The following is a 27890-nucleotide window of genomic DNA, read 5'->3' on the forward strand; positions in this document are numbered from 1 at the left end:
CTATGGTTGTTATCGTTTGCTAACGATCTCTATCATCAGTCATCATCCCACTACCATCCATACCATTACCAACAGCTTCATCGCCGTATGTATCGTATGATTACGCACGAAGCTAAGGACATGTGAGCTCATTTAAGGCTGCCTCCCTTATTTTGTCTCCCATTTGGATTTAGCCACAAAGTTCTTCATAAGGGGCCATACAACTTGAAGAGCAGCTATTAAAGCACTGCTTGTCTTTATCTATTCCCTTTCAACATTTGGGATTTCTTTTTGTGCGATTGCTAATGAAAGATTCATCTTTAAGGTGTATTTGGAATTGTGATTTCGAAAATAATAAGTGCGATTTTAAATCAAATTGAAGAACATAAATCGTTTGAGAACTGCGTTTTTAAAATTGCGATTTAAAAACACAGAAAATTTGTTTTTTCAAATCGCAGGTAAAACTGTACTTTTTTGAAAACGTACAATATTAAAGGCTAATTTGCGATTTTAAACGCTAAACTGCGATTTTGCCAAATGCTTGTCTGCGTTTTTAAAAATCACTTTTTTCAAATCGCACATTTTAAAATCTTGATTTTAAATCGCACTTTTTGAAATCACAAATCCAAACAGACCCTAAAAAGAAATCTGGACAGAATTTGATGAAAACGATAACATAAATTAACTCTTTCTTTTTCCCCATTTATGATATTTTAATTTAAGAAGATCTCACACTGTTTTAAAGTCAAAAAAAAAAAAAAAAAAAAGATCGCAATATATAAAATTAGTTCTTCATAAATTATATATTATCCGCCTATTTTTTATGTGTATCACATACTCCTCAAGACACCCTTACATTGGCATAAAATCATAATATGATGGTAAGAAATATGAAACGTTGATACATTAATGTAGCAGGAATTCTAATTAAGGGATTTCATTAATGAGTCCGTAAGAAGTTCTTTGCACTTTTGCATTGTTATTAAACATATGGTTAAATATCCTATTAGTACTTGAATTTTAAGCTTTTTTAAATTTAGTACTTGAGTTTTTATTTGTCTTATAGGTAGATCTGAGTTTAGGATAAAAATCACTTTGATATTTTTGTTACATTTTTCGTCCAAATATTAACGATCTGCCACGTGTCAACCGCTGATGTTGACATGTAGCAGTATATAAAAAAAATTAAAAATTAATTAAAAACTGAACGACTCCCGACCGGCCAAGGGGTGGCTCCTCTTCTTTTTCTTTTTCTTTTTTTTTTTTGCCCTTTTTCAATTTTTAAAATTTTTATTAATTTTAATTAATTCTTAAAAAAAATTTAATTTTAATTTTTTTTATACAGTGCATAACCTTTGAGTTTTATCTAGTATTGATCGAGTGGTAATTAATGCCTAGCCAATTTTTTTTTTAAACAAAAAAAAAAAGAAAAAAGAAAATAACATATTTATGAGCCTAAGGTTTGAGATTTGTCTGGCTTATGTAATGATTTAGGAAAAGCAATAGTAATATCTACATTATCAATCTAAAATAACTAGTCAATTTGAAATTGTCCTTAATTACTTATAAAATATAATTTCACTTAGTAATTGTAATACCCCGACTTTTATATAAGTCGCAAAACATAAATATTATAATTCCACATGGCGCTACTACATTTACATACACTGGCAGCGGAAGAAAACATGTATGATTTTTTTTTTAAAAGGATCACATCTCACTCTTCATCACATAATACCAGAGCTTCTATCTGAGATAACATATTATAAATAGAACATAATATTATTACAACAACATAAAATTACTATTGTCTTTAGGTAAAATCAAATATGCCACAACGACATTTACACAAATAATTTTAAATATTGACTCAACATGAGTCAGTCATTCAACAGGTGAGAGGCCTCCTGCAAACCTCATGAACAAAATCCTAGACAAGCATAAGGGTCATCATTTATCTCCTCCTCAGCAGTATTTGTAAAATTACCACAATTTTACAAGGGGAATATATGAGTCCACCACTTAGTAAGTATAAAATATTTTGACCATACATGTGTGACGTGAGCCCCTCTTTTTCCTTTGAAAATCTCTATCTTAAATTTACTAAACGGTAATCTTTGTAAGATTTTCACAAAGGTATTTACTTTCTAAAATTTCATAACCATTTTGTAAATCAAGCCTAGAGTTTTGTTAATACATACTTAATAAACACCCAAAATGTTTTTCTTTGCATGTAATATCTATCAAACCCATATCTCATACCATGGAGTATTAAAACAATTTATATCAAATTAATGAAAAACGATAAATAAAAACATAAAACACTATATATCATACCACATGCTTGATTCATATAATAAATACATTAGTAAGTTCATTTATCACATTTCACACATTTAAATATTCATTTTTCATTTCATATTTTCATATGTCAAGTGTACACTTCCACTTAACCGTTGGAATTTGTTAAGTATATACCCCCACTTAACCACTGGGTTGCTACTAATTTATCCTCTTATAACTTCGAGATGCTAAGTGTACACTCCCACTTAACCGCTGGAGTTTGCTAAGTGTATACCCTTACTTTCCTTTGAAACTCATTTTCCTTTAAAAATTCATTTTCTTTAAATACATGAAACATATCATAACAACATAATTTATCATAATAATATTCCAAAATATACAGGCTCATAATCACACTAAAAATATTTTACAATTTATGCAATAAAACATCAAGTGTATGGTTAGTAAGTTTTATACTTACAGCTATGGCTTAATCTCCTGAAATGATCCCTGGTGTATTTACTACGTACTATTTCTTGTTGAAGGAATAACTACACATTTTTGTTCCTTTCTTTTACTATCCTTTATTTGTGTGTGTAATGGACGAAAGAAAATAAAAGAAAGACTTTTGTTTTGTATCTTGAAAAATAATACTCAGAAACCAAACAAATGATAACCAATACAAGAAGATGCATTGGTGTACTCTTATAGCCAAAGGCTTATAAACTATTGAATGATTTTGTTGAGATTTGCTTCTCTCACAATTAGTCTTCTTTGGTTAATTTGTTTGCCAAGCATTAATGTAGCCTACCTTTTATTTCTCATATTGTTTAAAGGCTTTTGGTTGTGATTTGTTTATCTCACGATTGATCTTCTTTGGTTCATTTGGTTGTCAAGCATTAATGTAGCCTACCTTTTATTACTCAACTTGTCTGAAAGTGACATGCATATTTTGAACTTATCAAAACAATAATAAAGAATGTGTATTTTTACAGACAAAACGTGGAGATGAATTAATTACATGAAGAGAAGCGCATGTTTTATCTCTCATTTTTTTTACTGAACGTTGGGACGGAGCCAGAAACTCTTACGGGCAGGGGCCAAGGGCCAAAAAAAATTATTGATAGGGGCCAATAAGTTAAATTTTATTTTTTTACCTTATGATTTATTTTTTTACCTAAATTTTTTTTTGTTGTTTTTTGGAATTGAGGGGGCCATAGCCCCTGCTAGCCCCCCTTAGATCCGTCTCTGGCTCTTTTCCTTGTTAAAGCATTCTTGCTATCATTTTTTTTTTATTCACCAGCTTTCCTGCCGTGAAAGCTGACCTTATTTCTACAACATTTATATATTGGATGTAAATGTCGCAGAGAACCAACATTACTTACATCTTTATGCTTTGTTGACTTCTTTGACTTTTAATTTTATTCATGTCATTTATTTTCAATGGAAGGAACTACAAAGCCAAGACTTGCTTTTCTAAAAAGAACCTATGTAAACATCTCTTCTTCTTCTTTTCCTTCAAACTTTCATATCTACAAGGTTAGGCTTTAGCCTTGTTTCCTATATGTTTCCTAGACCATTTTATTTATTACTCATAGACACTTTAGTTGACCAAATCAAATATTTATTTTATTTGTTAAAACTTCTAGTATTATTTTCTAAATTACTTCAAAATAGTATCTATTACTAGTTCTAACTACTAGCCACTAACCTTAAAAGAGATTATTTTATGCTTTATTTGCCTTCTAATATTCAATAGCTGCGTTGAATTTCCATGCCCCTTTACCAGAGAGTTCGATGTTGCAATACATCAGCCTCCACTTTCGGGTTAGCCATATACCGAAGCAGAGACGGAGGGAGGGGGAGGCTGGCAGGGGCCATGGCCCCCCCCCCCCCCCCCCAATTTCTTTGAAAAAAAAAATTTCTTAGGTTAAAAAAAAAAATCTCAAAAAAAAAAAAAATATATAAGCTAAAAAGTTAACCTATTAACCTCTACTAATAATTTTTTTTTACTATCGGTCTCTGTCCATAAGAACTATACCGAAGAAAAGGAAACAAAACAGAAACTTGGCTGGGTCGTCATTGTCGACATCCAAAATAAAATCAAATATAGAATCTTGAAAGATTTTATTTTTTATTTTTGTAAGAAAATCTTGAAAGATTTATGTCAATCAATAAATGGAAGAATCCAGATACTGTACCTGTGGGAGAGCATTCATGACTCAGCCAGTCAATGTATAAAAAAGGTTGGGATGGGGTCTATTTCTTCTGGTCCCCTAGCTAATGATTGAATCTTGGGTATCTTCTTTTTAATTTCCTTTATCAATTATTCAAATCAACATCAAGGTCTAGCTGTAGCCTCTAGTCCTTATCTTGCACGAGCGCAGAAATTTAGTTTGAGATCCATTAATTTGGGGACCATAGGGTGCGTGGGAAAAGTAATATTGCACTCATATGTATATAGATATCCTCAAATTCCACTACATTCTTACGTTCAGGATACGCTATAAGTTGTTTATTTCTTTTCTTTCTTTTTTTTTGGTTTTTTAGGTTTATCTACGTTTCACCTGATAGGAGTAATGTCACGATATATAGAATACTAGAATCTATGAAGAGGAGGCCAGGAGAGGAGTCGTCCTCCTTGTTTCCATTTCCTTCCCCTTTTCTTGTCGTTTAATTTTCCTTTTTGTTTCTTATTCTGTGCCAGTTGTTCTCTTCCTACCACCTCCACCTTTTGGCCTTTCCATTGCTCCATCAACTGATCAACAGCCCCCCTTCCATCTCGCCGCCTCCTTCCTGGCACGTGCTCCGGCCTCACACTCGTCTTTGTGTGTGGACGGAGACGGAACTAAAAATTTAACTTGAGAAGAGTTGGAATGTGTTAAAGGTTTTTTTTATGGGCCTAAATATTATTTTTAACAAATGAAAATTCCCCTGTATGTCATTGTGTGTGAGCCTCACTTTCCACGTACACCCATCGCGGACTTGGCTTTTAAACTTATGTGTCTTCTTTATGACCAAGGGACCATTTTTCTTTATTCTTGGAAAGGTTTCTAAATACCCTTAAGCCTAAACAGTTTTAATCATTCTCCTTGTTTATCAATTATCATTGTTCAAATAAATTAAAAATAAAAATAAAAATACTTAAGCCACTAGATTTATGAGTTGTAGCGGACAAGCTAAGGTATGTTCTTGAAGGTAATTAATCTTTGTAGAATAATGCCAGAAGTTCTGGAGCCACGTGCATGGTTGGAGGTGAACGAATCGTTTTACCGAAATTGCAAGTTGAGTCAAGATTTATAAAGGTTTTGGAAGTTGACTAGTTATATTACAAATCTTCTATATATGGTTGATACCTTTGAGGCTAATTGGCCCCCAAAATTAGTTTTATTTTTTAAGAGTGATCTTTGATCTCTAGAATTAATGTTTCCATTTGGTCACCAAATGCTTGTGATGATTTATTTTGATGCTTCGTTAGATTGAAAGAAGGTAATCAAAAAGACGAATCTGAATTTTAGATTTCACTGATGTAAAGCCTTTCAATCTCACCAACATCTATCGATTCCCATGTAAGCGCGCAGCATTACCCAAGCTAGGACGGGTTCAAAAAACTTTTCGAAGGAGCTAGCTAGGGACAAGATTAGATAGCAGATAGTGGAAGATGTTGAGGAAATTATATATCCACTCAGAAAGATATATCCACTCAGAAAGGTTGTCGGCCTCCGGGCCGATATATGGTCAACCTACAAATAAAATCCTAAATGATATTATACTGGCACTACTCTCTGGAATCGCCCAATCCTCCGATGCACTATTTATTGTTTTGTAGATTATGAAGAACATCATAGAGCGTGCCGTTCACAACATGCCGGAAAACAACATCAACAGAAGATATTAGCAAATCAGAAAATAATCCTCAAAAGTCCACGTATGATGGGGAAGGTCACAGGTGAGTGAGGTAAGCTACGATGAAATCATGTAACACAACAGGCAGGGGATCCAAACTAGCTTGGATATGTAATTGCCTTATTTGGAAAGCGAGAAGGGAATTGCTGTGGTGGAAAACGCAAGCCCACTTTTAAACCGAAAGCCTCTTTGAAAATTCTCCTTCATATAATAAACGATGTCTGGCAAGTGGCCTTGTCCTATGCTTCCTGCAGGTCCCTTGCAAATATGGAAAGCACCAATTAGATGGGCCATACGGAATCTAGCCCGCCTTGTCCCTGAAACGCAAAAGATAAATTGCTTCAAAGAAATTTTATGATCACAATATTTAATTTGTTCAAATTTTGTAATCATTAATATAAGAAAGACATTAAGGCTGACTTTTCAAGACAGATCGACTCTGTAGGGTAGCAGGAAGCCTGGCCTATAGATAGACTTGTTACTCTCTGGTCTCTATACACTGTATGGAATTTTTCCATTCAGAATTCTACGTGGAGGCCAGTTTCCATCAACTGATCAACTTGCTGTCGATGACGACCCAAGGGCCACCCACATTCACGTACGTGTAATGTTTAGATCCGTTAAACAAGACGGTACACCACGTTCAAGATGATAATCCATCAACTCCATTTCCAAACAAATAGCTAAAGTTATTTACTTTTCTGCAAGAGAAATGATAGCTAGCCTTTTGGACAGAAAGGAGATGATCGATCAGCAGCATTGCTTCACAAATGGAGGGGTCTTTGGGAGGGGATATGGGATTGGGTTTGAACTTTGAAGGGGGAGGCCTTTGCAGTTAGCCTTGTTCATGTAGAACCACGTGAGATGAGGTCCATTGCAATGGCTACAAAGAGCAAGGAGTTATAGCTAGAATCCTAATCCTAATTAATTAGAACCCAAGGGGGTGGAGCTAGATAGGGGCCTGATTTTGAAGGTTCAAATTATAAAAGCTGATTTGATTGAATTGATGAGGAGGAGGAGTACTCCTTATTGTTTAGAGGGTTACTTGAGGTCTGAGGACCTGATCTCTGATCAGGTATAGAGATAGAATTTCAACCTTTGAAGTTTGAACATTTGATCTTGGAGATAGTAAAACACACAAGTAACTACCAAGCCAAAGAAGGTTGGTATATTTGAGTCCCTTTTATAATATCAAGTAACATATATACAAAAGGAAAAGAAAAAGAAAAAGAAAAAAAACTTATTCTGACAATCGACATAGAGTTACAATCTGACACGTTCTTTAGGTACATCCAACCAACAATGAAAATGTAAAAATAAGATTTTATGAATTGAAAATTCACAAGTTTTTATCTGAGCCTTCAACACATGTTTATCTCAACCATGATTTTAACTTTAATAAACACATATATATTATCAACATAAAATCATAAAGTATATAAAAAAAACTTTGAGATATACAAAAAACCAAATTGAGTTGGAAGAACTGTACAAAATTATCATGCATGTGGTCTAATCACATAGTTCAATGAGGGCAGCGTTTGTATTTCATTGCTTTAATTCAAGGTATATTCAACACGCAAGGAAAATTGTGAAAATAAGGTTATCCACTTCAGAACTTTCCAACCCAATTTAAAGTTAAGAGGTTTAATGCTTTTGAGTAAATTGTTATATTGATATATAATTGAAATGCCGTGGAATTAACTCTTTATATATATATATATATTACAAGTGTTGATCAAAATACTGATTTTCATTATCACATGATCAAATTTTATGATAGTTGTATACCGGTGTATTAAATAACATTAAGGCTCGATCATTTGTATTGCTTATTTTACTGAAGAAATATAAAGAGAAGAATTCATCTCCTTCCACTATCTTACTTTCTTTTTTTATTAAAAAAAAAAAAAAAAAGTTAAAGCAAATAAGAGAAGGAAAACAAGGAATAAAAAAACCGAAAGAGGGCTAGTTTCCGACAACAAACCCAAATGAAATAGACAATGCTAAAATCTAGAAATAAAAAATAGAAAATTGATCCATAAATGATCCCAAATGAATGATAAACGACACGGTGTTCTAGATCTTTGACAAAAACCAAGAAAAATTCCGCATAAAAGCAGTACAAATATTGAAATATAAGGCACGGACAATGGCATGATTATTGTGAGACCCTTTCAACCATATCCAAACTTCCAATGCAAAGAATGCAGACATGAACATGACTCTCGAGATTCTGTTTAACCCTATCCCAACCCTTACTACCGAAGAGCATGTGAGGGGGCCGGTGACACTGTCAAAATCCGAGCGAGATCCATCGCTGAAGAGGATGCATCTCGATCGGATGCAAAAGTCTCCCGGCCCCTACTTGTTCAAACCACGAAATCAGAGACAAAAATCCAAAACAAAAAAACACAACAGAAAAACCCACTGTCCTACTTAAAGCAGAAGTGATCACAGCTGTAAAATAATGTAACACGTATCGCTTCCACCTTGGTTTTTTTGGTCGTGAATTACATTCAGACAAATTAACAATCAGGATAGACTTGGGAATTTCCACCTTTACTTCGTGTGCAAGAAACATTAGCATGGTATATAGACAAACTAGCTCAGCTAAACTGTAAAAGAAGCGAAACCCCGGCCCCCAGGCTTATACGCATCCGGACCGTTGATCCTAGCTACTAACAGTCTTAAAACAGTGCCACGAACTTAAAAATTATCTGAAGGCGGCTCTATTGTCCAGCTCCCGTTGATGATTGCAGAAATCGACGACTTATATTGAAGAGGGCTTGTTATTAATCATGTTTCCCAGCACTATACCTATACGACTATAAGAGTGTGAACAGAGCGAAGTATAAAAGAGGGAGGCAAAGCAAAATGCCTCTCGCAAAGGAGGCAACCGCTCGGACAGCGACGGAGGAGATTGCACTCTCTGTCTGATCTATCTTCTTCTCTTAAATCTCTGATCTTTTTCACAAAAGAATACAACAACTGCGATATATATATATATACCAGTTTTTCCTCTAGCTCTCTCTCTCTCTCTCTCTCTCTCTCTCTCTCATCTTTATTCACTAAGCTAATTAAACAAGATGCGCAACATGACGAGCTCAGCCTCCGCCCGAGGCATAGCCGCCATTGTCGGCGTGGGATCGAACCTGGGCCGCTCCATCGCCCGCAAGTTCGCTCACGAAGGCTACACCGTCGCCATTCTCGCTCGCGACTTAGGTGGATATTCCCTTCTCTACTTTTACCTGAATATAATTAAAACGATACAAGAAATTAAAGATTAGCATGGGGTCCAATTTTTTATTATTATTATTATTATTATTTTATATATATATATATATATATATATATATATATATATATATATATAAATACAAAGAACAATTATCAAACAGTATGTTTTTTATTTTATATTCCTGGGTCTGGCTTTTCTATTATTTGTTTTGTTTCTGGATTTTCCATTAGAATTGGCAGTGGAAATATGTACATGTATAATATCTATGCTTTAATTTGTAGGGAGATTGTCGAGGTTTGCGGACGAAATAGCGAGGGAGGAGAAAGCACAAGTATTTGCGATACGAATCGATTGCTCGGACTCGAGGAGTGTGAGGGAGGCATTCGAAGGGGTTCTCTCGCTTGGATTTGTGGAGGTTTTGGTGTACAATGCTTTCCAGCCGGTGTCTTGGCAACCTACCCACTTCACCGACATTCGCATCGACTCCTTTGAGAAGACCCTCGCCGTCTCTTCCGTTGGTGCCTTCCACTGTGCCCAACAGGTACAGTAGTACTGGCACATATATATACTCGTCAATACCCACGAAGCCCTTTGGTTAAGAGAACTAGATTATGGAGTTTCAGGCTAAAATTTCTTCCCTTCCTCGGTTTCTTTTCATTGATTTTCTTTTTAAGTTTCCTGGGTTTGATTTGATTTGTTTCTTTTATATTTTCTGCTTCAACAAAATCTGAAAGGTTGTTCCGGGCATGGTGGAAAGAGGAAGGGGGACAATTCTATTCACGGGCTGCTCAGCTTCTCTCAACGGCGTTGCTGGTTTCTCTGAGCTATGTAATTTCTCGTTTTCTTTTCTTTCTTTCTTTCTTTTTTTTTTTTTTTTTTTTTAATTTTTTCCAATCAGTCTTACATAAATTAAATTATAATATCCAAACACCATCAATTTGAAAGATTCACTTCCTCTATTTGGTCAATGTTGACAGAATCACTTCAGAAATAGTTATGTCTGATACTTGTTTGTGTGATTATTTTCCGGTGTACAAATGAGTCAGGTTGTGGAAAGTTCGCGTTGAGAGCACTGTCGCAGTGTCTGGCGAGGGAGTTCCAACCTTTTGGAGTACACGTCGCCCACGTCGTCATCGATGGCATCGTTGGCCCATCTAGGTTCGTTCATACCCCAAATATCTATACTACGACATTGTTTATTCTCTCTCTACTAGCATATGGATTCCATACTCTTTTTTCTTTTCTTTTTTTCTCCTTTTCTCTCTAACTTTCTAATCAACCAAACGATGCTAATTAAAAGCGAGTCATTAAAAAGTTGTTACTAGGTACGTATCTAGTTATGATTAGTATTAATAGATACAAGGGGGAAACTTGCAGGGGGGCATCAACTTCGTCACAGAGGGGGTTGGTTGGGGAACAACAAAGCGGAGGAGGTGATGGGTCAATGGACCCAGACGCGCTGGCTCAGACCTACTGGCACTTGCATGTTCAGGACCGAGCCGCTTGGACCCAAGAGATTGACCTGCGTCCCTCCAGTCCCAGATTCTTCTAGTGCCTCCATAAAAGTGCTACCCTAGTCCCTAGCTATATGGGTATTAGCATCACTATTTCCCAATAGTAGTAGTATTTCCGTCTTCTTCCCTACACTGCATGCTTCTAAACCCAATTACTAGCTGGACCCTACATGCTTCGAAACAACTTGGAGGATTCACGGATCGACAGCCAACGGGTCCCACACTTCTCCCCAAGTGGCTTGGAACAGGTTTAACCAAGTTGCATATTTCGTAGATTGCATGATTGCTTCTGTTACTCTGCTACTTTCTTTTCTTTTTCTTTTATTTCATACTCCGATTTGGGTCCCAAGAAATTTGTTGTTGGAATTGTTAATATAATAAAATTTTAATTTTACGATGTCTATCTGTTCGATCAAATAATTAAATTATATAATAATTTAAAATTTATTTAGTCAGATAAAACCCATAATAATTTAACAATTCAAACAATAAAATAGTTGAGATCTCTATAGTTGTTCTCTACTTTGATTTGGGTGTGTATATAGTTTGTGATTAAAGGATTGATTAAGCGTTGTACTGGTAAAAATGTGTTGATTATGCGATTGATTTTTTTGGGTGGGATGGATCTCAGTACGGAAGGACCCACGTAGGGGAAGTTGGGGTATAGGTGTAGTAGCTCGGGTACAGCTTTGCATGGACAACAGAAGGACTGCGTGTTCTAATAGAGGACACACAAAGTGGAATTGGCACTTTTTCCCATTTTTCGTGCACATAAAAACAAGGAAAAAACATTTTATACGACTACTGCAGAAAAAGGTCACGAAATACGAAAAGAGGGGCGATATTTCAAGAGCAGCCGTAATTTGGTGGGACTCACTTGGATGATGCAATCAGGGTACAAGTCCCATCCCAAAAGTTAATTACAGCAACGTATCCTGACATTACCCTAGCGAGCTTCGGATATGGCTTTTCTTAATGACGGTTAAGAATTTAATTAGAAACACACAATCATCTTCTTCTTCCTAGAAGAGTCCAAACCGGATAGGGTCCAAACCGGATCAATCGCAACAGCCCAAAATATGATATTGTAGCAATAGTTCCAAATATGATTTGAAAACTGAGATCCAAACAAGTCAAATTTTCAACAATTAGGTAGCAAATTTGGATGTGATTTTTGTAATTGGGATTAACTGTTTTTTTGGAGATTCTTGGACCAGGTAAGCACTAGCTGTATTTCCTCACCCTACAAAATCATAAGCCAAGAAACTATGAACACCACCACTTCTGATGACCACTGTAAACGGCATAACCACCATCATCAGAAAGCTAGGGCATAGGGTCAACAATCAAGCACCAGCTCCAAAACGGCCACCATAGGCATTCACTATCACACGTGATACCTCCTTAGGGTCTGTTTGGGTTTACAATTTTAAAAAATGCAATTCAAAAATAACAATTTTAAATTGTGCGATTTAAAAAAGTGATTTTTAAAAACGCAGTTAAGCGTTTGGCAAAATCCCAGTTTGGCCTTTAAAATTGCAGATTAACCTTTTAAAATACTGTGTTTTCAAAAAAACACTTCATTGCCTGCGATTTGAATAAGCATTTTTCCACGTCTTCAAATCGCAATTTTTTAAAAACGCAGTTTTCAAACGATTTATTTTTTGCGATTTAGTTTAAAATTGCACTTTTTTCTTACGAAATCGCAATCACAAACGCACCCTCACTCTCAAAGCTGTATGTCCCCATGCTATGCCAATTGCTTTTAGACGACAAAATGGTGCTGCATTTATGACAGTTAGCTACAAAAATGAAAAAGCGACAACTGCATACTTGCTTATATGAGTAATTCTAAACGTCATACCCATGTCCTTCTTGTGTCCCTCTAAAAATGATGTGGCTTTTAAAATCACCATGTGATCAAAATTCAATTTTAATCAATCACAAGTTCAATGGTGATTTTAAAAGCCACCTCATTTTTAGAGGGACACAAGAGGGACATGGGTATGACATGTAGCATTACTTTGCTTATATGGAACCAACCATTCCTCCAACCTATACTATTCACTCCAATATATTGATGGCTACCTTATGTCCACCCTAGCCTGAATAGTGTGCATCATTAACATATGAATGCAACTGTGGTTTAGGTTCATAATATCAGGCACGGTAACCAACAAAATCAAACATTAAAGAGAGAACTAAAGTAACCCCCTGAAAAATTGCAGGTCCAGAACTTATTTCCATCACTTCAGGGGGCGCAATTGGCAGAAAGCATCTCATCTCTCTGTCATGACAGCAAAACATAGAGCACCTCGAAATCTATAGTTCCTGTGTCCATAAGTCTCTGCACTCTATCAACATTTATAGACTCTGGAATGCCGTTAAAAAGTAGTATGTGGGGTTGAGTTGGCATTTTACCATGCTTTAACCCCCGATGTTGTGAAGCAGGCATAGTAGATGTACCAGCAGAGTCCCTGAAAGGCGGCAATCTCATCATGTTTTAACTAAAGCCCGTATCATACCTAGACAAATGGTGTGGCAGACTCCCGTTTTGATATTTTATTTGAGATTGGTGAATTTGTGAAGGATCAACAACATATGATTGAAAAGTTGGAACTCTATCATCATTGTGGTGAGCAAACTTCTGATGCCTCCTAGTTGGTTTGGAGGCTCCTAAGATTGCGTTTCCCCTGATATTCACCTGTCTCAGGGGAGGGGCCTCTTGACGTTGATTATGATTTCTAGATTTTGCGTGTCCTTGAAATGTCGCTTTTCCATGTCTATCAAAATGCTTCCCCTTTTCTGGCGAAAAGGTTTTTCTTGATTGAGATGGTCTTGTATGATGGAATTGTTTCTGATGCTTAACACCTAATTATCATCAGAAAATAAGTGTGAATTGGAATCTTTTAAGACTCTAAAAAGAATGAATCTTAAGCAACTCTTCCTCCCTTAATTCCATTATCCCATACCTCCATTTGTAGACCTTGTCTTTTTCGTATTCTTCATTGCTCTTACAAGTCTTGCTGCTGTACCTCGTTTGTGCTTCTCAGCAAGCACTTTCATTCTTTCTGATTCATTACTCCAGCGCTATAGAAGGAAGCAGAGAAAACATACCAGTAAACCAACCTCTTGAAAACTCATTACCTGATAATATTATCATTTCATTGAGTAACAAATTACCTGTCTGAAAGTTCTCAACTTATAGAGGTTACGGCCCTTCACAAGCAAAGGAAAAAGAGGAGGCAGTCTATTACTCCCCTTGCTCCACAGAACCTCAACCTTGTAATTAGAAACATTCATTGGATAGATGATAAATGGCTAAACAACACGGTGTTAATAAATAAATAAATATATGGTAATAAAAGCATATATCAATTATCAGCAAATCACTCAGATTGTTAAAAGTGATTATAAATGCATGTCACTTGGGTATCCAGAATATGCACAAACTCATCAAACTATAATCACCCTACCGTAAATGTATGTTGTTGTTTGGCTGCACCATAGCTTTCCTTAACAACCCTCCCAGCAACAGTTCTCTTCCCTTGAGGCCTACCATGCCTTGTCACCTTATTGAACCTGTTTGAAATAAATTCCTTAATTTACAAAGCCATATAAAAATTTTGAGCCTGGATGAAACATCAAAGATATACGAAATACATAAAAGAAGAGCAAGGATGATTGACTACCTTTCATAAACTTTCTGCGTGAACAGAACCACATCTCCCTTACAGACATCACCTGCAATATACTAAAAATCTTCTTGGGTGTATCCAAAATGCCACACACCCCCCCCCCCCGGCCCCAAAAAAAAAGGGAACAAACACATGGTATTTACCTGTACAATTGATGACAAAGGTTGATCTGGGATAAAAGGCCTCACTGCTACCATCTTTCATCCTGAGATGGAAAAATATATTTATCTAAAAGGATATTGTTGAAATATGGTTACTAAGATATAAAACAAATCTAAAAGGAAAACATCTCGCCCTCACCAAAATGAGTCCTTCTACACATGCATCCCTCATCCCCCCCTTATCACCCCTTTATAATAAAAATCAATTTTTTTAAGGAAAAGAGGGTGACAGGGGGAGGATGAAAGACTCATCTCTAGCATTTCCCCACCAAAATTCTTTCCTTGCCAAAACATAGCATGTTAACAAACTTATCTACATTTCCACGTTTCGTCCGACAAGATCTTGCTGACATATTTTATATCTACCGATTCATAAATGATGAATATGACTAGCTTTTTGTCATGCAGCAATTTTCTTATGTAACAAAAACACTGATTTTTTTCACTTAGAACTCAAATAGTCATGGGTCAATATGGAACAAATTGGACTGGGACAGTAGTCAGGTAACTAGCAGCCTTCCGAGTTTTCATGGACACATTATTTCTTCTTTCAAACCTCACTTTTTCCATTTAAGCCCCGAAAGTAGTTGAGAAAAGTTATAAGTTGGGGTTTCATAAGAGAATTTAATATCTCACAATATGAATTCCAGTGCTTGTTAGAAGCAAAAAAAAGGTTACATTCCAGTACACATCAGCAACGTGATAACATATAGAAGTTAAAGATGTCTTTCTAGATATATTAATGAATAACATAATGCCCCTAGTAAACTCCGTCCCGTTCTGAATTCTAAATATTCTTCTTATCCCTTCAATATCTTCATAAACCCTTTATAATAAGATTGATTTATTACTTATGTATATATATATCTTCATAAACCATCATCCTACTCCATTGAACATGCAGGAAACATTGGGGAGGAGGATGCTGGAGCACAAAGATACTTTCTCAGATATATATTGATCTCATATATCACCCATGAAGAAGTAAGGATTTAATCTACAAGCTCATGTTTGCATTAGTCCCACTTAACCCAAAATTGGCTGTTAAGATCCCCTATAAGTAACATTTGCGTAGTGAGTCCTACATCCTTAAAATATCTCAGGTGCCCAAAATCCTATTCTGGCCAATTTTCATCTAAACATGAGTAATCAAATTAAAAATACTTTCTTTTTTTTTTTGCTTTCTAGAAATGAATGCTTCTAAATTCAACCTCACTGAAAATTTTATAAAATGAACACCATTATGGATAGCATTGAGATATATTCTTTATCACAACAACTGAGTGGCATTACAAACTGTTGCTAAAAAAACAAAGATAGTTGCAAATGAGAACACACAAGTCTGCGTATATTTTTTGATCGAGTGATGATAGTTACCTCCAGTGTTCCTTAATTCTTTGTATGCAAACAGCCTTGGTCCCTGCTAGCCTGAGGCCATGCTTCCGTAAATAGGATTTGCAGTCTTTTAGAGTTAAAGATTCTAAATCACTCCCATCTGCTGAAGACAAGAAATAAGGTCCACGATTACATCATAATGAGAATGAGAAGAGCGGGTTTTCAAAAGTTTCACTAGCAATGGCCCATCAAATAAGAAACTCATATACTTAAGACAAAAGTAAAAACAATCGGTGCCTGAACTCCTAAATCAACTTCGAGAAATTTCAATATTTTGACGTTTAGACGCAATGTCTTCTTTGTTCTTTTCAGCCTTTCCCTTAATCACTATCCACAGTACTCGTAACTAAAAAGATCAACAATTTTTTTTTTTTTCTTTATAACAAATGATAAATTACATCCACCAAAACATTTACCTTGTAAGCTTCTGCAGTCAAATCATTTTATTTTGTTTTTTGATGAATTAAAACTTTCATAACCAAACTCATCTGTACAACTCTCCAATTAAAACTGGATCCAATCTCCTAATTAGGGACAAACCCCACCAAAAGGATCAACAAACAAAAAAACTCTGCTATATGCACAACAGCAAACAAATCAAAACAAACAAGCTGCAAGTATAGCAGCAGAGCCAAGCTGTAAAACAGAACAACAAAACTAAACTCCCGTCTCACAACCTGCATAAACCTCAGCCAACACATCAGTAAAAAGTTGGCATCAAATCCAATCCCAACACACTACAAGTTCTGGGTTTTCTGCAGCAGCTCTGTTAGCAAACAGAGACTCATCACATCACAAAGAACCAAAATCTATCTCCCCTTACAAGTTCCATTCCTGCATCAACCTCCAATTTTTAACTGAATCTTTAAAGCAGCAGCTATGGATGATCTTCGATCTCACTTCCCATCTAACATGAGCAACAATCTGTTCTTTGGTCCAAGGAGTATTCCCATGAACCAAGTCATTACACTGCCTCCATATGTGATAAACAGCAGCCCCCAAACTCAGCTTGCACAAAGTAGTCCATAGACCTTTACCTTTAAGAACAACCGAACTCCAAGTTTCTATAGCCTCCCACTCCATTTCTGGATCAAAAATGAAACAGGCCGCCATCAGCTTCCTCCAAATCTGTCTACTAAAGCTGCAACTAAAGAAGAAATGATCTCTACTCTCTTGCTTTCCATAGCAGAAAAGACAAAGGCTATTGCCTCCAAATCCCCAAAGGCACATTCGGTCCTTTGTAGGAAGAGCATTCCGGAAGGTTAACCAAAGAAGGAAAGAATGTCTAGGAATGGCCTTAGAAAGTCAAATATATTTACCACAACCAAAAGGCAATGAAGGCCAATTATGGGCATATGAGTCACACAAATTTCAATGAGAATACACCGAATTGATGAATGTACCTCTTTTATTATTATTATTATTATTATTATTTTCAGAAAATTTTGGAGAAAAAAAAAATTAGAAAAAAATAAAAATAAAAAAAAAAAAAAAAAAATTAGACACTTTAGCTCACGCTTAGAGAGAACCAAGCACGAAAAAGAAAAGGAATTGAAAAGTAAATCTGTTCAGCTAATTCTCACATAACTAGAATTCTAATCCTGGAATCAACCAATCTATGTGACGCTAAACTTTATGACACATCAATACCAAGCAAATTGATAAATTTGATTGGAAGAAAAATTCCGTAAAGTCGAAATTGAGAACCCTAGGAATACCTTTAAGAAGGCGTACGACTTTGTTGCATAGAGACTCATCGTCACCGCCCGCACAATCATCGTCGTCTTCTTCCTCTTTGTCGTCCTCGTCGTCGTCTTCGTCAGCATCGACTTCGTCATCATCATCAGCATCGTCTTCGTCGTCATCATCATCTTCTTCTTCTTCGTCTTCATTGTCGCTGTCTTCAACTTCTTCTTCGGAAGACGAAGAGATGCATATAAAAGTGCGCTTACGCTTGCTCTCAGCCATGTCAACCCAGGAAAGAGCAAAATGTAGAGATTAAGCAAATTCTATTTCTTTATATATGAATAGTTCGTTGGAGTCTTGGAGATGATATAGAAACTTTTATTATTATTATTATTCTTTTATTTTTATTTTTTTAAAAAAGATAGATGATAATAAAAGGATTAAAATAAACCGGTCCGTTTAACAACCCGCTCGGTTTCGCCCGATCCGAACTCGAGCTCCATACTGTAGAAACCCTCTCAATTAATAAGTGATACATACCCGACTCGCACGACAAAACTCGAAAAGGGTTCACGAGTTCAACTTGTTTAAAATTCAACCGAATCGCTCGCCCAGCTCGTTTGCCCGACTCATTAGCTCGTTCATATCTCTTATATATTACTAAAAATGAGTTATATAAATTTAAGCATGTATATTATTAATTAAGCATGATATGTTATATATGTTACTTAACATTTATGAGTGTGTATTAGTTAACGTAAAGATTTGTTAGTTCATAAACTAACATATTATCTAATTAATTAACATATACTAAGTAAACGTAATTAACTATATGTTACTCGATATTTTTTTGTATATTATCTATATATACACGCACACATACTAAATAAACATATAGTATATTAGTTAAGTAAATATTGTATTACATATTAATTATTATACTTTGATAATAGTGTTTAGTATGTTAAACTAACATATTAATTTATTAATAATTAGTATAGAGGTATTCAGTCTTGAACTCCGCTTTGATCATACATTGAAAAATTTAATAGCTTACATCGAGCTCTAGTTAAGCCGAGCTTGTCGAGTAACCTGACTCAACTCGATTTGGCTCAGCTTAAATTTCATTCTCAACGAGCTCGATCTCGCTCAAATTTTAAACGAGCCAAACTTGAACACACATTTTATAATTCGGCTCGATTTCGAGTTCGACTATTTAAGCTCGACTCATAAACAAGTCATTATTGAAATCTTAAAACTCAGTTCTGCTCGATTACATCCCTAAATGATATAGAAACTTTAGAAAGTATAAAAGACGGAATAGTTACGCCGCGAACGGAATCATCGTCATCCTTAATAAATTTCTTAAATCTTAAATATTATTTTTTATCAACTCAAAATTTACCGTTCATAATTTATTATATTTCTAAAATAAGAATGATCGATTAACTAAAATTCTACTAGTTAATTAAATAATAATTAAACTTTAAGAATTATGTATATATCCATGATATAATACTCTAAAATGATAAAGATATTAATTTATAACATTTTTAGAATTTTGTTGGGTCTTAAATGTATAATTTTAAATGATTGAAATTGAGATATATTAATTTCATATCTTAACAAATGACAATAAAAATTTTATTTTAATTTGAATAAATTAAATATAATTAGATCTCAAGTGGTAGTGTTACAATGTGTAACACTTTATAAACCAAATCGAGAATCATCTATTCAAATACGATTGTGAATTTGTAATTTTTCACAAAAAAAAAAAAAAAAAAAAAAAACTCTAATGAAGCGAGATTAGAAATTGAAATTGACAGTTTTCAAATTAACACCTCTATAAAATTTACATGTCTCTTAAAAATGTGAGAATCATGTATTTTTTAGTGATATTAAAAGTGTTAAGGGAAATTTTATTAAAAGAATCATGTTTGTCATATACTATTAAAAAAAGATGTGTTTTTTACATTCTAAGGGACACATTATTTATATACTGGATTGGAGAAAAAGTTTCTCAAACCTTATTTAAAAGAAAACTCTGTTCAATTGAAATACACGAAGATGAAACCAATAAACAACACTGATTTCCTTGGGGAAGGTCAAGTTGGATCATCAGCAAATTTTCAATTGAGTAATGCAATATATAATGTCACATTAGCATGATAGAATAGTGATGTAGTGTATAACATTACTCATTTCTATTCTGGGATATGAGCACTAATTGTTTCTAATTAATCAAGAAATTTCACGCTTAGTGGAAATCGATTACCGACTAGGAGATGCAGCAAAAAGACTGGGTCCGATAGTTCTTTTTTCCCCATAAACGACTTGTAAGGTACGTTCATCTATGACAGTCTGACAGAGATCATTGCCAACCATTATCGAGGACTTTGTACATGAAACCAAATGGGACGCTGTAAGAGAAATGAGTCATTCCTTGGAACATACCATTAAAACTAAACGGGAATATGCAGTAAAAACCTATAGTTATCTGCAGTAAACTGCCCGCAAATGTAAGCGTTGAGATAGAGGATAATTCGTAATTCATTGTATTCAGCTCAATAACTCGTATACGGGGGATAAGAAACTCACTGTAAATGCCAGGGAATGGGACGTGTTGGGTCTAATAAAATGCTAACTTTTAAAAGAAATCCCAGTAGCTCAAAACCGTCATCAAGCTAAAATCAAGAAATCAGAATTCTCCGACAAGTACACACACACACACAAAAAAAAAAAAGAAAAAAAGAAAGAAAGAAAGAAAGAAGAAGACTAGGATTTTATGCACACTTGGATTTGATGGTCTCCTAGAGAAAATGGGGTGAAGATGAGCAGAGACTTTTGATTAGAAAGAATGAAGCCCAGAGTGTGATCAAGGCAACTTTGGACATGTCACACCAGCCCAATGTGTCAGAAAATCAAGTGTGATCGTCAAACAAGTAACAAACATTTGATAAAATATTCTCACCTGCTACTAAACAGACTTAACTACAGCTTTACAGAGGAAGCACAAAATTCATGCGCCTCATCGCTTGAAGGAGCACAAGGGTCAACTCCAATCCTGAGTGCACTCAAGCATGGCCCGTCAAGATGAAAATAATCCAAAACAAACTGTGCTGACCCTAATAGAAATGGCAAATATCCCCCGATAGTAAAGGTCTAGAAAGTGCCTTAATCATCCATCACCAGCTCTTTTGCAGGTCAAGTCAGCATAATGCTTCTTGAATGCTTCTTGGATCTCCAGTATGGGCTACACAGCTTTTATTGAGCTTTTGCAAGGGTCCGGCTAGATACACCATGCAACAATTTGACAAACCCAAGGAAGCTCAACTTTCCATCAGTATGCCTAACCCAATCGTGAAGAACAGCGTGAACAGGCACAGAAGGGCTGAGGCCAAGTTCCTGAAAAAATGTGCACAAAAAATCATGGATCAGACTGTATTGTGTTTGTTGACAAGATGAATTCAAGCTTCACTGTTTCTCCAGCCAAGTCAAGAGTTCTTTTTCATCTGTAGGGAATTTTGTATAGAAAATGTGAAAAGAGAGTAGCTTTTGATGATCTAATCATAGCCCGCTCAACATCTATTTTTATAGATTTTAGAACGCGGTACGATTACAATAATGCCCATGTAACCATCTCTCTAGCAAACTAACCAGTCACACTAACAAACTTGTTAGCAAACTCTAATAACATCATCTTTCAGCTTTGATGAGTAAACCGGCAGAATATTCAGTGTCGCATTCCAACCCAATAAAAAGGGCAATTAGAAACTGAAAATTGAACTGAACTTTTTTTTTCTTTTTTAATAAATAATTGACCCCAAGGTTAGGAGGAAGGGAAGATTCGAACTAGTGCTTTAGGTTCATATCCAAAGCACTCTTAGAAATCATGTTTACTCAGGCAATCGGATTAATTTATTTTTGAAAAGTTAATCAATAATCACCCTGAAGATCACTGACACTGTATATAGATCATATTGGACCAAATCAAATGTCTGATATAAACACGACTTCCTTGTATAATTCATGAACATTTACATTAGAAAGCTAAAGAGGTTTTGGCATACTTCAGCATTACTAGGCTAACTTATTTTTCACTTTTAAGCTGTCACCCAAAACATGTTGCCAATAGTCCATTGAAGAAACTATAAAATAGTGTTGAAGTGCATAACAGGATTTTTTTTTTTTTTTTTTTTTTAAGTAATAATCCAATCTTATTAAAAAGGTGCATAACAGGATTAAAATCAGAAGCAGCTACAAACAATGCCAAAGGCAAGATACAGAGACAAGATGAGCCCTAACACTCACTGGCGTATGACACACATACACACAGCTTTATGCAAAAACACAGATTCAGTAACAAGCAAACATTTTGAGATTTCACCAACTTTCCCAATAGTGCAAATATTCCCATTGCAGCCAAAAGAAAAGTAACATTTGAAACAATTAAAAAATCACTATCTATTCAACTGCTTATAATGATTGATTCTCCAACTAAACCTCAAAAACATCTTTGTTTTTTTATTGATAAGTTATGCATACAGTAGTTGATTATTAATGTTTATAATTTCAGACAAAGGCTTGCACGCACACAATTTTGTTATTGTTGAACCAAACATACCGAAGCCAACTCCTCAATGACAATAGCCCTGTTTCCATCCTTCTCAAAAAGTTCATAGGCACAACGGGCATGTTGCTCCCACCGATCAAGAGCCTCAAGTTGATGCACGCTTAGTGCAGCTGCACAGAACTCCTCAAAGTCCATCCTTCTGTATTGCAATGCATTAAGCTGTGACCAAATAGATGGAACCCAATTTAGCAATAAAGTTAAGAAAAAAAACAGAGAAAAATAATTGCAACATCCATCGAAGTTGACAAGGCACCTACCGACACTAGGAAATCAGGGACTCGTGACTCCTTCATAGCATCTGTTGCATTTTTCATCAAGGCCTGACAAGAGCAAAAAAGTGAGGATAATTTACAGCATACAGTTTAAAAAGTAAAACATATGGAAAGAAACCAACCGCTTTGATATTCTCTAAGCTTATGGTGCCGCTCTTGTTTGGTTCCAACAGTGCGTACTGCTCCTTCAAATAAAATAGCTCATCTACAGTCAACGTTTTAGATAGAGCCTGCGACAACAATGAAAAGAAAAATGTAATGAACTGTTGACACTATCACATTTTGCTTTCCAGAGGCAGAAAAACAATTTAGCAGATCAGACTTAAATGATTAAGCTAGAAAAAGCCAATACTAGTAATTGCATGAACCTAATGTAAACGAACCAGGACATAAAGAATTCAACCAAACATGAAGAGAAATTTCAACGGCAACAAAAGAATCTAATAATTCAGACTCGCATAAATACTACAGAGAAACATATAAGTCAATCATCTCCATTTACAAATGGCATCATATACACACCTTTAAAGCAGCTTTTCGAAGAGAAGATGATCGCATATATGCCTTCATGAGTTTAAATATTAGTATGTCGAGTGGAACTTTTGCATCATTAAAATTTTTAATCCATGGATGACCTGCAAGAGGAATGCCTGAGGAAAAACTATACAGATATAAGAACAACAAACAGAACACTTCTGGCAGTGGATAAGGCACTCACTTAGAGCTTGAGCAGCTGTCATTCTTTTCCGTGGGTCTTTATTCAATAGGCGCTTAACAAAATCTTTTGCCTCAGCGGACAAAGAGGGCCAAGGTGGTTCTTCAAAACTTGGATCAGCTTTTAATACAGCCCGAAAGATCCCAGACTCAGTTCTGGCCCAAAACGGACGGCTACCACACAACAGGATATAAGAAATTACACCAATACTCCATACATCTGCCTCAGTACTGTACGATCTATGTAGAACTTCTGGAGCTACATAGTATGCACTACCAACTATGTCATTAAGCCTTTCATCTGCAAAGCAATTGAAACATTTTAAACTATTAACACTTCAAAGAGCTATAAACAGAAAGTAGTGCAGCTTATGTATCAAAACCTTGAGGACTAACCTGGTTTCACGAAATCTGACAAGCCAAAATCTATGGCCTTCAATTGTGAGTTTTCATCCTTTGATATAAACAGGAAATTCTGAAACAACAATTAACTACACTTAGATGAGAATAAATCAATGAAGACAAAAGCAGAGTGCAACTATCACAAGCAGTAGGAAAATATGAAATCGTTTATACAAACATTGCTGAAAAAATGATTTAGTAAAACAACTACATCAGGTAAGCAAGTATTTGCTTACTGATCTTCCATAACTTTAGTATCCTGAAAAATTGCAGCCTACCAGCATTGAGTACACACTACTTCCTCTGTTTCTCTCAGCCCTCTAAAGAATCTAAATTTCAAAATGATGTTTGACAGCGAGGGGGACAGGGGATATCTTAAAGCCATCTAGAAGGATTGAAAGGGAGATAATTACATCCAAGCAGTAATCTATATCCAAATACATATAAAGGTAAATCGCACACATGATCTATTGAAAAGAGGTGTTTAGAACTTATTACAGAATCCAAGTTCTATTCAATTTAAATGACAATTACCCTACCACTTAGTGAGAAAAGAGAGACATCTAGTGCAGTTTAGAAAATCTAAGACAAATCACATTGCAGTCTTCCTAAAAGGGCAGGAAAAAATAGAGTTGTCAAGTGGAAAGACCCAACAGGTGCTCGATTCTGGGCTGAACTGGTTCAACCAGACAGCTTGGTCATATTGTAAATTGTAATGCTCATGGAAAAAGTTTTAAGGTTTTTGTAACAGCATATTCCAATTACTAGGTGAACTCCAGCAGAAATCAATATAATTTCCTAAAGGTAATGAAATAATAAGAATATACTCCACCTCAGGTTTAAGATCACGGTGCACCACACCCTGGAGATGGCAAAACGCAACAACATTTAATATCTGTATCATGACAGCCTTTGCATCATCTTCTGTATATTTCCCACCCCTACAGAAGAAATAGAGTATGTATTTATAAGCTAATATGCATATGATAGTTTTATAAGCTACTGATCAGCTTTCTCTTTCATAAATTTCTTTTTTCTACTCCTTGTCCATTAACTTTAATAGGCTGAAAGAGTAACCTATTGGATCTTTCTAGCAAAGAAAGAAATACCTTGATAGTATTCTATCCAAGAGCTCCCCTCCTTCGCATAACCTGAGCGATGTATGACAGTTAATCAGAGCTCATTAAAATAAAATTCTGTATAAGCAAGTGATGATGAGTCCTCCCACTAATAACCAGTCCCAAGATACGGAAAGAAAAAACTCAAAAAGATATTTTCCAAATAGTTATAAAACATTAACAGCAACATCTAATTCAATGAAAAAGTTGCAGTCAGAGCTTACTCCATTACTATATACACGTTATCATGGTCTTCATAAGCATCATAGAACTGTACTAGATTGTTATGCCCAGTCAATGCTCTCAATATTTTTACCTCCCTTCTCACATCCTCAATGGCAATGGCAGTGGTCATCTAACAACAATAATGAGAATAATGATAAGCAAATAAGACAGGTAACAAAATCAAAAAAGACAGCACCTTAGAGTGCTATACACTAACATAAAAACTTCTCCCAGATCCAACATAACAATAGCAAGTTTGACTGAAAGCAAGTAACACTGGATCAACTAACAAAACAGATAACCAATCTGTCAAAAAAAACAAAAGATACAGTAAAAGAAGGCACAACGGTTACTAAAAGCTGATTTGCTTCTAGCGCTTGTAGAACTTGTAAGAAAATGAACAAGTATGTTATATATAAACCATGCGTTGAAAAACAATAGAGTAAAATGGATAATATCCAATCTATATAGCATTAGGATGACAGACATTACAGCATTCAGTTAGAATATTAAATTGAATGATTAAATTTGCTCATTATTATTAGCTTAAGCTTTTGGGATAAGGGATTATTTAACATGGTATCCAAATTAAAATATTCTGTGTGTTGGACCTCACTTGTTGCAGGAGAATTTGAGTCCACACGTGAGGGAGAATGTTAGAATATTAAATTAAATGGTCAAATTCACATCTATCAACTTAAACTTTTGGGATAAGTAGTTATTTATCACATGTTAATCTCCAACATTTAAAACCCATACGAGTGAAACCTTATAGCATAACTTATTAACTTTAAATATCTATTGCTATTACATTCTATCAGGTTCCTTAAGTTAATTCCACATAGCACTTATCCATGGCATTATCCCAATACAGATAGATTATTTTCAAAAAAGTTCTCAAAATTGCATGATATTTACACAAGTTAAAGAAGAAAAGGATTCTTCCAGTCTTCACTACCTATTTTAGAACATAAACAAATTCTAAGAAATTAAGGGTAACACATTTTCCTGTTCCAATGGAATGAAAAATTGGCCTAAAACCAATAAACATTCAAAAACAAATCAAATTTAAGAGTAAACATTTTATTCTAATTGGTTCCATACTCCATAGCCAAGCCCGACATTTGTTGACCAAATACATCAACTTAACAAGAAGAATGACATAATCATAGTCAAATGTCTCAATTAGTGTTAGTGCCACTACCGCAAGTTCCATTTAAAGAAACTGTCAACTCCAAATCTCCAATTATATCAAAGCCCCACTCCCACCTCACTCACGTAGAAACTGGCAACAGCGATCAAAGAACTCTACATATTTGTCCATGAAACACATAAGCATTCACATAAAACCATTGACAAAGACCGTTCTTCTAGAAAACAAATCAATCTATTTCACAGCGAATGAAGAATAATAACAATCCGCCTATGGATCCAATCCCTAGCAATGTCAAAAGCATACTGAATTCACTAATTCATAAAAAGTAACAAACACATTCATGCAACGATTGAAAATCGAGCAATATTAGACATGAATAAGGCGAAAACCTTGGCTTTGGGTATGACTTTTACGGCGACCTGTTCGCCTTTGAGCTCGCCCTTCTTGAACTTGGCGGCGCAAGTATACCCGAAATGTCCTCGCCCGACCTCGTCTCCGAGCTCGAACTTGCTCCCGAAATGTTTGGAGAACCCGAAGCTCTTGTCCAGCCCGGTCACGCGCTCCGCCTCGCTCCCCTCCGGTATCGATGCCTCGTTTGGCTTCACCGAGCCGTGACGCCTCGCCAGCGCGGCCCGTATGTGCTTCGCCGGCGACGGCGGTGGGAACGGCATCCTGAAGAATCGACTTGGCGTCGAGTTCGAGCTCACATTTGCCGGAGATCTCGCCGGAGACTTCTTCGAGAAGAGGTAATGCGCCGGGCTCGGACTGTAGAACGGGAAGAACGGAGATTTCTTCCCGTTCTGCTCGCTGGTAGGGTTTTGGCTCTCGCCATTGGCGGAGCTCGAAGTCTTTTTGGTGCTATCCCTGGCTGGAACAGCGCTATTGCTGGCCGGAATAGAATTTTCCTTAGCAGGTTCAAGATCGGATTTTGGAGAGGACGGGCTGGGGCTCGTGGAAGGTTTGGAGTTGCAGAGACCCATTCGATAGCCTCCCAAATTGAGAGAGTGGGGATTTCAAATCCAATTCGTCAGAGCATTGCAATTCTTATGGATAATGGATTTGAAATTCTTCGGGAACTTAAAAAATATGGGTTTTATATACAACTCAGGTTTGTCTCCGAGTGACTGAAATGCTAACAATGGTGGGAGAGAGAAAAAGAGAGAGATCCATAGAAGGTGATAAAAAGGAAACGACGATTGCTTCTTTTTGTTAATTCAACAATTAAAAAAAAAAAAAAACAAAAACAAAAACAAAAAGTGTTACTCCGTATTAATTTCTAATTGACCACAACTCGGGGTACGTGGGGACTTTGAGTGGTCGAGTATGTCGAAGCTGATGCATTCCACGTGGCGCGCATCGGGGCAGGTCATGTGAGTAATTTGATTTATTAGTTGTGGTTTTGTTCCTTAATTGATGCGATGGGATGGCATAAATAAAGAAGGCGAAATTTCCTTGATTTTGTTTCTATTTGTTTTTTTTAGACAAAATGAGCGTTCTGGTTTCG

The 27890-nt window shown here is 35.7% G+C and overlaps 3 protein-coding genes across 4 annotated transcripts; 1 reads left to right on the top strand and 2 right to left on the bottom strand.

The window, feature by feature from the left end:
* The first annotated feature begins 9000 nt into the window (after nt 1-9000).
* LOC133863980 (uncharacterized) lies at nt 9001-11320 on the top strand. The gene is made up of 5 exons (XM_062300160.1): nt 9001-9393; nt 9691-9950; nt 10144-10237; nt 10456-10567; nt 10787-11320. The coding sequence occupies exons 1-5, from the start codon at nt 9258-9260 to the stop codon at nt 10959-10961; spliced, it is 777 nt and encodes a 258-aa protein (XP_062156144.1). The 5' UTR covers nt 9001-9257; the 3' UTR covers nt 10962-11320.
* Nucleotides 11321-12686: 1366 nt separating this feature from the next.
* On the bottom strand, nt 12687-18182 carry LOC133864466 (zinc finger CCCH domain-containing protein 62). Of its 2 annotated transcripts, none has more exons than XM_062300806.1 (8): nt 17896-18182; nt 16160-16280; nt 14765-14826; nt 14616-14667; nt 14400-14505; nt 14107-14205; nt 13896-14013; nt 12687-13794 (listed from the first exon to the last, which is right to left on the bottom strand). In XM_062300806.1, exons 1-8 carry the CDS (start codon nt 18143-18145, stop codon nt 13427-13429), a joined length of 1176 nt encoding a protein of 391 aa, XP_062156790.1. In that variant the 5' UTR covers nt 18146-18182; the 3' UTR covers nt 12687-13426. The 2 variants fall into 2 exon arrangements, with proteins under 2 accessions (XP_062156790.1, XP_062156792.1); XM_062300808.1 differs by having other exon boundaries at nt 16160-16277; nt 17896-18181.
* A 2504-nt stretch (nt 18183-20686) lies between these two features.
* LOC133863535 (CDPK-related kinase 5) lies at nt 20687-27577 on the bottom strand. The gene is made up of 11 exons (XM_062299511.1): nt 26776-27577; nt 25230-25360; nt 24997-25038; nt 24720-24828; nt 23882-23960; nt 23490-23786; nt 23294-23406; nt 22894-23001; nt 22757-22819; nt 22491-22658; nt 20687-21271 (listed from the first exon to the last, which is right to left on the bottom strand). Exons 1-11 carry the CDS (start codon nt 27364-27366, stop codon nt 21131-21133), a joined length of 1842 nt encoding a protein of 613 aa, XP_062155495.1. The 5' UTR covers nt 27367-27577; the 3' UTR covers nt 20687-21130.
* Between the last annotated feature and the right edge of the window lie 313 nt (nt 27578-27890).

This window comes from Alnus glutinosa, chromosome 3, assembly GCF_958979055.1.
Source record: "Alnus glutinosa chromosome 3, dhAlnGlut1.1, whole genome shotgun sequence".
Classification (NCBI taxonomy): Eukaryota; Viridiplantae; Streptophyta; class Magnoliopsida; order Fagales; family Betulaceae; genus Alnus; species Alnus glutinosa.